We start from the raw sequence: 12,434 nt of genomic DNA, 5'->3' as shown, positions 1-12,434 counted from the left end.
AATATTATGTTGTTCTAGTGGGCGAAGCCGCGAGCAGGTCCCTAGTATTTAAATATTTTCCTAACAAAACTATAAAAAAATCCATATACAAGGTCACGTAAAATATAGACTATAGACGGTTCAGAGCAAACGTGTCAGTTCCGTTATATTAGGCCGGCCTTGAACTTTGTTTCACCTTTACTTTTATACTGGTTCAATGAAAATTTTAATTGGACAAATGTTTTTTTTGTATTTATTTAAAAGATTAACTTAAAACTGTCTTTTATGTAAAATTTGACAGGTTTAAGTTGATGAATTAATTGATAACGTTGAGGACAGTCGTGGCGCAGAAAGCGTGCGATTGTAGTGAGTAGTGTGGTTGTGGGTTCGATTTCAACTCGAGGAAATGAAATTAAAAAATAATTGATAACATTATTGTTTTCTTGGCACAGTTAACAAGTGTTGTAATATAGGTTCTATCTTCGTCTAGCAGTTTTTTTACGATTCCGTACCTTTTAAGAAAAAAGGAACCCTTATAAGATAACTTTGTTGTGCGTCCGTTTGCCTGACTGTCAAGAGCCTTTGTCTCAGGAACGCCTAGTGATATCGAGTTGAAATTCGAACTCATATCTATGGTCCCTTGTATTTCCTGAAAAATCGTATTTCTATCTTTACTAGTGTTAAGTTAGTATATAAAAATAATGGTGAGGCAAATGGCGGCGTCTTTATTCTTGAGTTCCGTCATTCAATAAGTAAAGCCTCGAGAATTCGGAGGAAAATGTCCCTTCTGCCTACGCTGCTATGTTCGGGAGTATTGTGAAGCTAAAAAAATAAAAAATATATAAATATTCTGTCTCTCCCAGTTTCCCACTTTTCTATATTTGTACAAAATCCATTAGTTTATTCCCGTCGTATGTCACGGCCACGATGCCGTGTTTCATTGACAACCTTTGATTCGGGTGCTATATTTTGTACTAAAATATAACAGCTAATAGGTCTTTTCTTTTATTTTAAAACAAGAGAGCTGAGATAATGTTGTCAGGGTATAATATTATATTTACTAATTTCCTTTAAAATTAACATTATAATGACTATAATCATGAAAAACAATTAATGTTTATCGTAATTACTTTTTATAACTGAAAGGAATTAACTCGTAAGTCTCATTTATATATTACAGGGTTTCTTGTGCCTAATGCCTCATCTGCGCCGCGCAGTCGAGTGAAAAGGTATTTAAACAAAACAATTTAAAGTAAAAATATAGACAAAGTTGTTTATTTGCTTAGAATGTCATCCTATAAGTACATACATGAATAAAAATATGAAAATTCACGAAATAAAATTTTCCAATTCTTACTGAAATTCTCCCATTACCAATTTGCTAAACGATCAAAAAGTAGTGAAGGTGGTATATGTCCAATACTAATTTCTCTTCGTCAAATACTTACTGGTGACGAAGATGTGTTAAATAATCGAATAACGAACAAAAACTTTAAGTAGTTCCCTAGTTACTCTTGATTATGCCATTATAAGTTTTAGATATTACGTCTTTATCGATATTGTTCGACTTCGAAGTGCATGCATTAAAGTTAAATTGCTTCCATTACGCTGTTACATTTGGGTAGTGAGTACGAATCGGGAAATGCAGGGAGAATTTAATTTTCGCGTCTCATTTTGAATGCTAGAAGTTTGTCTCCACTTATAATTTATAGCTGCTATTCTAACTTGGCGGTCATTGCAATAACTTTAAATTTATGATGCTATAAGTACGTATAATTTTTTTTGTTAGTTTGAAATAACAAAAAAATATTGCTTTTCTTAACCGAACCGATATTGATTCAATTAAATATAAAAATTGATATTATAACATCAAATCGATATCTAATCGTATTTTTGTTCCGCTAACAGACTACGTAAGTTTCTTTTGTGAAATTTAAAGGGTTGTTTATGTTATTTTTTTCTCCAGTTTTAAAGCGCTGCTTGGAATATTGCCATACAGTATTTTTTAAACGGATAAAAATAGCGAAGTGAGTAATCATTGCGTTACTTAGGTTATTTGTCATTGTTTCCTACAACGTATAATTTTTGTAAGCTCCGACGCAATAGAGGGGTGATATAAAAGATTGACATGTCTATCTGTCTGTGGCACTGTAGTTCCTGAATTAGTGAACTGATGTGAGCGTGGTTTTTTAAACGGAATGCCTTGTTCATCGCGGTGGTTCCTAGCTATGTTTTATGAAAATCTGATTAGTAACTTAAGAGCTACATGCACTTTGCCAAGATGAAATAGTGATATTTTTGATCAGGCTTTTTTAATTTTTTTGGTAGTTATGTTATTTGGCATAAAAAAATATTACTTTTTCTGTCTCACATTGTTAAACGGATTAATTAAAACCACATTTGAAATATCATAAAAGGTATAAATAAAATAATCCACATTTTAATTTAGTAAGTATTTATTGAATCTCACAATACGATAGCTATGCTTAATGAGAAGTGAAGTCACAACAATAACAACAAATAAAATTTATAGTAACAACAGCTTAGTAGAGACGACATTACCGCTAAGTGCGAAAACATTATAAATAGTCAAAAATATAACAATCCAGAGCCAACGATTTCTTACGTCATATTTTATTTAAATTAGTTTTAGAAAACGTACTTATTTGTTAATGTAAATGTTATATTTTTTCTATTAACCCTTTTTGTAGTGAAGGTTAATGAAAGGTTATTTATATGTCGAATGATGTAAGTTACTTCAAACAGACACTAATGGGTGTAGGAAACGGAGAGTGGGTAGTCCGTGCTTACCCCACCCAAGAATTTTTACTATCAAAATATTAAGGCAAATATTTTTTTAGTATTGCATTACATTTTCCTATGAGGCCACCGGAAGCCAGGTCCCCGCTGTGTGATAGGAGATATTTGATTAATGTACTACGCAGCTGACGTAGATATCGTGTCTTCGGAATGAAAGAGATTTAAAAATAGAAGTTGAGGTCGTCGTAGCGCAGTGGCATCGCGCCTGAGTTCTCACTGTAACCGTTGCAGTGTCGATCCCCACTTAGGGGAATTAATTGTTTTCATTTCCTCACTTTGGCAACAAGATGAAGCAAGGCGTTGACTTCCGCTACCCAACTCTTCTCAACTTCTCTAAAACTAGGTGGAAAGTGGGAAACGCAGTGTCTTGGCACTGATGCCCCTGTTGTCCCTTTGCCTACCTACCGCGATACAGTGCGAAGTAAAAAAACAAAATATAGTCTATCTAATCAGGTTTTAAAAAATGAAAAGTTAAAGAAAAGTTAAGATTATTTAAGTTCTGATCACATTCATTCTAAAAGCGCTATTTGTGGGAAGATATAACCATAGTATGAACACAATATTTAATTTAAAAATCCTTTTAATATCACACGTTATCTCACAAAGGAACATTAATTAAAACTGCATTATTATGAAGCTATGTCGTTATTAACGCCCACGTTATAAGTTTTAGCCAGACACTAAACGATAGCTTACAGAATCTAAATAATAATATTATTGGCGGACTCGATTATTTGGACAACTAATTATTTGATTAATTAATTGTTATTTTAATAATAAAAATTGTAACTTACTAACGTTTTTTAATATATTTCACTTCTGTTTTCTAAAAATATATTAATATAAAAAAGTAAAGTAGTACGTACTTTAGCTAATAAAATTGATAAATAACAGGTATAAGTGATTAAAATATTGCATCTTCAGAATGACCTACTTATATAATTTATTTGGCGATTTATGTGAAATTACCAAAAACCATTAAAATTGACTTTGTAGCTTTGTGAAAAATTACAAAAATATAGAATTATATGGCATACGTCAGTTTCTTTCTATGGAGAATCTTTCTTTCGAAGATCAAACATGGTTATATTCTTTTATCTTTCTTCGTTATATACTTCCTTATTCCGATTTCATTTAAAATGTGTAATATTAGCGAAATTCAATGATTTTATTATATTCGTCACTAAGTCAACAGTTATAGTTGATTTAATTAAGAAAATATCTGCAGATATTGTATTGTACCTATAATAAAGATATACTTTTTAATTTTATGGCGTAAGAAATTAACCATTGTCAATAGATTAAATTTTATGTCTTTATAAAGATGTAAAACAAATAATAAACTACATATTCCTAGGTTTATCGGCACATTACAGAATTTTAACAATTTATATTAATAAAGTAAAAATAAAAAATATAACATGCAGTCAATCTTAACAAACACATTATTACAAATTTAATTCAACTTATTCTCATTCGGACGTAGATTTTTGTGGTACATTAACTTTTACCATAAAATTTATTTATTTGTATTTCTATGAATAGTAAAAAGTATTTTTAAAAAAATATCTCTTTCAACAGGCATAATGATAGCAAAGGAAATTGCATTAATGATTATAATTAATTATTATTTCTAACATTTTGAATATCTATCTATAGCATGTTATTTTTTTGTTAAATTAAAATGAAAAAAAAATATAAACATTGTGAAACATAAATTAAAAAATTGTCTTGGTTTCTTATCCATTTTTTTATAAATAAAATAGCATTTTTTTGAAATAAAATATAATACTATATATTTATTACATATTTAAGGAATAAGATATAAATGAATAATATTTAATACTAAGTAAATTCATAGCGATAGTTTCATACATTTTTATACATAAAGATATTATTTTTGACGTCTTAAAATTAAATATACGAAGATATCCCACAAGGCTTAAAATCACAATCTTTGTTCGAGGTTACAAAAAAAGAAAGCAAAAACAAATTAATAAAATATATCTAAATATGCATATACATAGATACAAAGTATAAGTGTATTTGACAGATAAAAGTAATTGTTTTAATACATATTAAAACAACATTTAAAATAAATTAATAATATTATCTGTACCTCTATGTTGCTAAGTCAAAAAAAACAAGCATTTAAAACTTTAATAAGAAAGAAAATTATGAAGATAATTTGAAAATGACTTAGATTGAATCTTATCCTAATTTTATTATGAACATTAAGATTAACGAGAAACATCGACACTTTGGCACTTAGGTCTTTCTCACTTAACGTTTGATTGTTTCATAATTTAAATTATTAATATAATTAATTATATTATTGTTAAGATTATTACTCAGAAGGGAATATAATAAATGGCTCAAGAAATTGATAGAAAAAATATATAAAAGAAAATTAGGATGCTACAAACAAAAAAAAGCCTATTATAAATGTCAAATAAATATTCGCCGTTGATCCGAAGACAAAATATGCTTTTCTTAATAATTTACTTAAATTACTATCTGATGTTTTAAATCATTATGTTTGGATAACCTTACAAACACTATTTTTAAGTTAATTGGTGTAATGAAAAAAATTTTGCAATTTATCATTGATTAAAACGCTTATTTCAATTCGTTTAAAACTTTTAAAATTTCAAAAATCTGTGCCTACGGAAGAAGAGTGATTACTTATACATATTAAGTATAATAAAAAGAGGTTAGACGTTTACTATAATTTATTGCTATTAAAGTTATTTCCGCCTTAAAATCCACGGTTGGAACGTGGCTAGGTTTTTATTAAAGCACTAATTAATATTACTAATTTCAAATCTATTTAAAATTTCATTTTTCATAAAATATTTAAATGCTATTGGTCTCCTCTAATGCTTAATCGCTATAAGTAGGTAATGAAGTGACTAGAAACATGCAAAATTTGAGAACGAGAATGAGCAACTTTCAACGATAAAATTTTTTTCATCTATACAATGTATCTTACAAAGTCTACTTGAAATTTTGACTCGAATGTTTTAAATGTACGTAAGTACGCAGTACGCAATAAAATAAAATTAAACTTCAATCAACATCACGCTGTATCCCGCATCCAGCAGGGTTGGCAGAGGGAACCTAGTGTTAGGACTCTCCGTTCCCCACTTTGCGCTGAGTTTTGGAGGCATTGCGTGTTGAGTGGCGGAACTAAACCAGAGCGGATAAATGTAAATAAATATTTAATTTCCTCGAGTGGGGATAGAACCCAACACTAGTCGATTTTACAGTCACACTTTGTGCACCTGCGCCACGACTGGCCTCTAAAATAAAATCGTTTTTTTTATTTTACGAGATGAGATAATATTTTAAATTTGAGATAGATATGCTAAGTTGAATGAATCTGTCTCGCTCTCAAATGTGAAACAGAGTAATCTGGCAAGTTTGACAGCAGCTAGCGATGTTGTGGTATGGACTTAAGGGAATTCTCGGGAGTAGATATCCACTAATCTTGTAATACCACATATTACTAACAACTTATACTTGTTACTAACAAGTACAAACTTAGATCAATGGAAGTATTTTTTTAATTATTTCTCCATGACCTTTTGTTGATTTCCACCACTCAACACACAATACCTCCAGAATTCCGTAGAAAGTGAGGAGCAGATTATCTTAACACTACGTTCCCTCTGCATACCCTGCTACATGCGGGATACAGATATTGCGTGAAACTGAAAAAAAAAGTAAAAATCTGTAGATTTTCGTAAGATACACGTGAAGGCGATAATTACTCTACATTATCACTATAAATAATTTTATAATTTTAGATTTATATAAGTTTAGGTACTGTACAATTATTTGTCATTTAGAAATCACACTTTACCTCTTCGAAATGACATATTTGAAGTATGTATTGATTTTATAAATGTAAAATCGAAATATATAGAGAACTCATATACATAATACATGTACGGAAAATATTTTCAACATTCTGTTATCATTAAAATCAAATAAAAACTTATAAAATAAGGGTAGTTAATTTTTTTAACATTTCCATTATTTTTATTCAGCGAAGATATCAATCGGTCAACACGCTACCGCCTACTTCAACAACTTAACGCCTAAGATCACAAAACTCATTGACTAAAGAACGACTATCAATTCCTTTATTATTTACTAAAATAGAGATTTAATTTGCAAATTTTCGTGCAATTTCTTTGTCGTTTCTTAAACATTTTTTGCAATTCAATACCCACATGGATCTCTCTCATATCGTTTTTTTTTATTTGTAGTTAAAAAGAATTTATTTATTTCAATTATATCAATTTGGTTATTTACTGGAGAATTTTATAGTAGCGATGTGTCGCTGAACTGAATATCCAATTATTGAAACTTGAAATAATCTAAACTTATTATGACGATTTTTTTTATAAAACAAAGAATGTTTACTCAAATTACAAAGGTAGTTTTAATTATTATATCTACATATTATGTTAATTGATATAATTGCTTGATGTTTTCTGAAATTCATATATTTAAAAAAATAAAAGTAGATAAAATTTTAGTAAGAATTATTAAAAGCTTGTGGAAAATGGTGAATGATAAAATTCTTCAGATTTTTTACACATTTTAATTTTGATACCATCAGATACTAAATAATGTTCATTTTTTTAAAATTTATTGGTATACGTACGTATTAGTCTGGTAAAGTAATGTAATTATATAAATTAAAAATTACACCAAATTTACTTGTAATTAAATAACATATAATTGTTTTTTTAAGGCGAATTTTTTTTAAGGCGAATTGAAGCTGTCAAACTAATTATACATTAAACTTACAGGTCATCAAACAAGCGATTTACGTTATAAATTTATGAATAAATATTAAAAATTACGTCAATTTTTAATATTTTTTTATAAATTAACAATAATTGTTATCTAAATGAACATTTTTAAAATATTTATTTTTAGTTGAGTAGATGTTAGATTTATTACCATATACGTTGCAATAATTCAAATATCATAAAACAGTGTTTTGACAAAAGTGAGCTACATACAAGAAAAATCATTTTTTTTTGGAAAATTTCTATTTAGGAATAAAACGCTTCTTGTACATACAAATTGAAATAGACTTAGAAACGAATGTCGTTTCTTCCACTCTTCATTTCCGTCGCATAACACAAAAGTCTCATTCATCTGCATTATTGTGCGTTTCGTACGTTACACAAACACACACACACACACACATATATCACATTATTAACTATTTTCGCGTAAGAGTCAATTTATTTGAAGCAAAGTACACGCATTCACAATCACAATTTATAACTATGTATCACATACATATTTTTGATGTGTGTTCAAATAGTCCGTTGGCAGTAAGTATCGAATGGGATATGGAAATAATTGTACTACAGATATTAAATTATTATCTTTCCGTGGTTTCTACTTTGTGGTTACCTGTGGACGAGATAAATTTGCTTTTAAAATATTTTATCAGTACTTATAACAAAAATATAAAATATAAGTACCTATTGTTTTTGCTAAATTTATATTTAGAGTTATTCTATTATTTCTATATTACTTTTATTACTGTTACATGTTTGGACCGTGTACACTAGTCTGTACTTACCAAGCCCATATACAATGTACACAGTCCACTACAGGGTTATTATAATCGACACTTTTAGGTTGATTTTAAAAAAAGAATACAGCTTGAAATTATAACAGTGTTTATTTTATTTTTAAGCACACAACACTTCGTCTGGTCCCTTTAAAATGATTTCTTTTTGGGAATATTTATATTTCCCATGAAACTGTAAGTTCTATCTCTATCTCTATCTATTCTAGAGTATAGGAATATAGTCTGGATGAATAAATACCGACAATACTTGTATGAACAAAAGCCTAGTCCAATCAGGAAAATAATGTAAATTTGAATAAGACTTTTGTGTGGATTTTGTTTACGAACTTTTCGCAAAATCTATTGACAGGTTTTTGCTTATAGCTAGATAGCAACTAGACGTATAGCCCTCACCAAGAGTACAACTCCTCATCCCGCCACGAGTCTCAGTCCAGGTTCCCGCCGTTGCGCAGCCCCGCCTTGGTCTCGGGCGGCACCTGCTTGCGGAAGCAGTCGTCGAGGAACGCCGACATCGTGCGGAACAGGTGCTTGCGCACGTTGCTGAGGCTGTGGCCCTCGTCTGGGTAGATCTGTGGAGCGGATGATTTAGTATTTTTTTTACAATTTACATATATTTTTTATTAAGTAGTACTAATAGAATGTGTTGTATATAATAAAATAATGTTTGCTTGGATATTCGGTATGGCTATTTTTTTTCTTATAAAGGTCATTGGGTGTATTTTATTCCCTTTTTAAAAAAACATGTTGAAGTGATAGGCTGGAAACCTCTCTAAAATGCCTTTTTTAAAGTCAATGATTTTGCATCTTTTTATTTACTGTCATCGATAAAACTAATAGAAGTGAAGTCTGTAGCAATTGTAAAAGTAACTAAATAGACCACATTTATATTCATTAGCACTATTTCATATTTATTAATTTGTTCTCACGAATGGGCATCGCAGTCACAACCATCGTGTTTACAGTTAAAAACTCTATTACCTGTTGCCTAAAAGTGCTCCCCTGGTCGGACAGCGCCCTCGCCAGCGCCATAGTATGCTGCACGTGCACGTCGTCGTCGGCGCCGCCGTGTACCAGCAGCAGCATCTTGTCGTGCAGCGCGGCCGCCTGCTTGGTGACGTCTGCGTCCGCGTACCCGCGATAGTTGCCCGTCGCGTTCGGGAACCCCATGTAGCGCTCGGAGTACGCTGATGCTATGGAATAGATCATTTACTATTATTTATTTACAGAAGAATTCAGTAATGAAAGATATTATGAATTGACTAGAAGCAAAAAAAAATTACAAATAAGTCTTAAGAAATGTTTAATAATAAATCAATCTAGGTTTGCAAAGATAGAGTTTTGATTTTGACATTAAAATAATATTTTTTTAAACATATTAAACGATAGTTAAAATTGTAAAGTGTAAAGTAATAAATATTAAATGTATTTATTTTTTTAGTTTACAGTTCATATATTTCATGATTAGGCATTTAAAGCAAAAAGAACTGTTATACTTATAATTACTAAGTAATAAATAAACATACCGTAATACCGCCATCTAACAATGGGCGTGATCGCAATACCGCAATGGAAGACGCGCAAGTCGCTAGCCAGCGCCAGCGTCGCGAGGAACCCGCCGTGCGCGCGGCCCCACACCGCCACGCGACGCGCGTCTATGAAATGTAGGGAGTCGCGTAGGTACCTGGCGAATTTTTTGTTTAAATATTTTATTTTATAATATTTCACGCTGTTGCTTGCTTTTCCTACATAAAGCAGGGCACGCTAGGCAGGAACAGAGTTAAGACACTCCGTTCCCCACGCACTCGCTAAATTTTGAGACAATGCGTTTTGAAGACCGGAACTCAACATATACTCGTGTATAAAATAGTTTATTTCACAGTGTTTATTTCGTCGTATTTGAGGTGTCCTCAGACGCTGCGTCACGATAGCTTTAAACAATCATTCAAACCATTTTAACTAAAAGTTAGTTGAATAAGAAAGTTGTGTAAAAATAATATTAAATTCCATCTAAGTGTAATTTGGAAAGCCTAGAGAGAGATATATTGAAAAAATAAAAGTGTAAATTGACAGAATCAGTAAAATATATGAAACAATGATTTTGTCTTCATATTAATATATAATATATACAGACTATATAATCCCTTAATCCCCTGTGGCCTAGAAGCACGTACTTAGGTATAGTAAAATTGAAAAAGCAGACGCGACAGTCTCGAGGCGGTAATCTAGGTTCATAATTGATGCAGCACTTTAGCGTTAGACATGTTATCTTAAAATGTATGATATAATATGCATATGTATGCTTCATTTTAAGCAGTAGAAATCATAGTATTTTTTTAAAATACATATTACAATAGAGATGGCAATAGTTGTATTTTCAGATAGAGTATAAAGTTTAAAAATACATACATGTATATATAACACAATTATATTGGTTGAAATGAATATAATCATTTTATGTTCATAATATAGTAGTATTCATTTCAATAAATATAAATATACAACTAAAGGCGAATTACAAAAGAAAGAAAATACATTAAAAGCACTCATTTGTCAACAATATTTGAGATTTGACATACAAAACTACTTTAATCACACAATAACTCAAACAAACTCATATAAACAAAAAAAACAACAGTCAACTCACTCAGCAACCTCCAGCTGATCCTTCAGCTCCACCGTCCCCAGCCGCCTGTGCAGCGCGTGGTGCGCCGCTAGTCCGCGCCCGCCCGCGCCGCGTGCGTCCACCGCCGCCAGGATGGCGCCCGCGCCCGCCGCTACCGAGCCCCAGTCCAGCGACCACTGCTCTGTCACCAGCTGAGTGCCTGGTGCACCGTTACTGGGGTGGAAAATTTATTAATTTTTATACTTTGGCAATGCCAAAGCAACGTGTACGCCACTCTATAAACATAAAAGTGTAAATATTGTCAAATGCATGGTGGTATGTGTAATATTTTATTTATAAACTTAATGTACTTTATAAGCATTATTATTGAAAAATATTAGCGATCTGCAATTCTCCTACATATGAACTACGAGTATAATTGTGGAAAATTTCACACTCCTCCGTCCGCTCAATTTATATAAAAAGGGGTCCAAAGTTTTTGCTTCACATATTAATATATAGATTAGCTTCCCGCTTAAACCTATTTTTATATTATAGCTAACTTATATAAAATTTGTATATATAGTACATAAATTTTGTCTAGCCTATGTGTCATTCTGATGCATAAACTATATAACTGTAAAGTTTCATCTTAATCTGTTCGCTAGTTTTTGCGTAAAAGTGGAACAAACTACAACAATAACAACATTAACAACAACAACAACAATAAATTGAATATTAGCTTTTACAATTTTAGTAAGAACATTTAAAAAATCTACCATTGCGATACTATGATCGAAATGTGTTTTACTGAAACCAAAACGGACTTCAATTCAACAGAATATTGGGAGCTTCCCGCATCTGTGGTCACAGAACTCCAGTCTCGCAACCATTGATCTGTTACCAATTAAGTTCTTGGCGCACCGTTACTGACTTTCTATGTAGAAAGCGTATAAATTATAAAAAAAAAATCTCATTCCACAAAACGGTGAATGCGTTGGATACGTTAATAACTATTTTTCTTGCAATAGCTAATCTTTAAGAATACCAGAACCCAAAGCACACGAGTTCTGCTACTGGTTGATTTAAAATAAGGATTTTGTAAAAAAAACAGTCACCGTTGACGTAATCGAAACAAATAAACACATTATTATTACCGAGACCGAAATTAGGATAGTTTAAAATATGATAGTATAAAGCGGGTTTTTGGATTCCAGACTCGACATTGGTAAACGGAAAGCGGAGAACAAATGTAAAATAGATTTTTACCCTCTGTTTATGCTACAAGACGTTTTTTGTCCACATCTAAAAATTATTCTTAAAAATTATATAATTAAAAGTAGTTTTGCCGGAAAAATAATATACAATATCAATTTAATGAATAGTACTCATGTAATCATTTTAAAA

General features: G+C 30.9%; 1 protein-coding gene across 2 annotated transcripts in view; it reads right to left on the bottom strand.

Moving 5' to 3' along the window:
- Positions 1-2,417: 2,417 nt before the first annotated feature.
- Dpp10 (Dipeptidyl peptidase 10) overlaps positions 2,418-12,434 on the bottom strand; it is a 131,637-nt gene continuing 121,620 nt past the window's right edge. For both annotated transcript variants that reach the window (XM_085195365.1, XM_085195366.1), the window contains exons 15-19: positions 11,070-11,261; positions 9,949-10,106; positions 9,404-9,615; positions 8,819-8,994; positions 2,418-8,241 (exon numbers count right to left, since the gene is read on the bottom strand). In XM_085195365.1, the coding sequence (XP_085051491.1) occupies positions 8,851-8,994; positions 9,404-9,615; positions 9,949-10,106; positions 11,070-11,261 (706 nt within the window). In that variant the 3' untranslated portion in view covers positions 2,418-8,241; positions 8,819-8,850. The remainder of the gene's footprint in view (positions 8,242-8,818; positions 8,995-9,403; positions 9,616-9,948; positions 10,107-11,069; positions 11,262-12,434) is intronic.

Source organism: Heliconius melpomene, chromosome 12 (genome assembly GCF_056956725.1).
Source record: "Heliconius melpomene rosina isolate 202511_hmr_F chromosome 12, ASM5695672v1, whole genome shotgun sequence".
Lineage (NCBI taxonomy): Eukaryota > Metazoa > Arthropoda > Insecta > Lepidoptera > Nymphalidae > Heliconius > Heliconius melpomene.
This window is presented reverse-complemented; position numbering and strand designations above follow the sequence as displayed.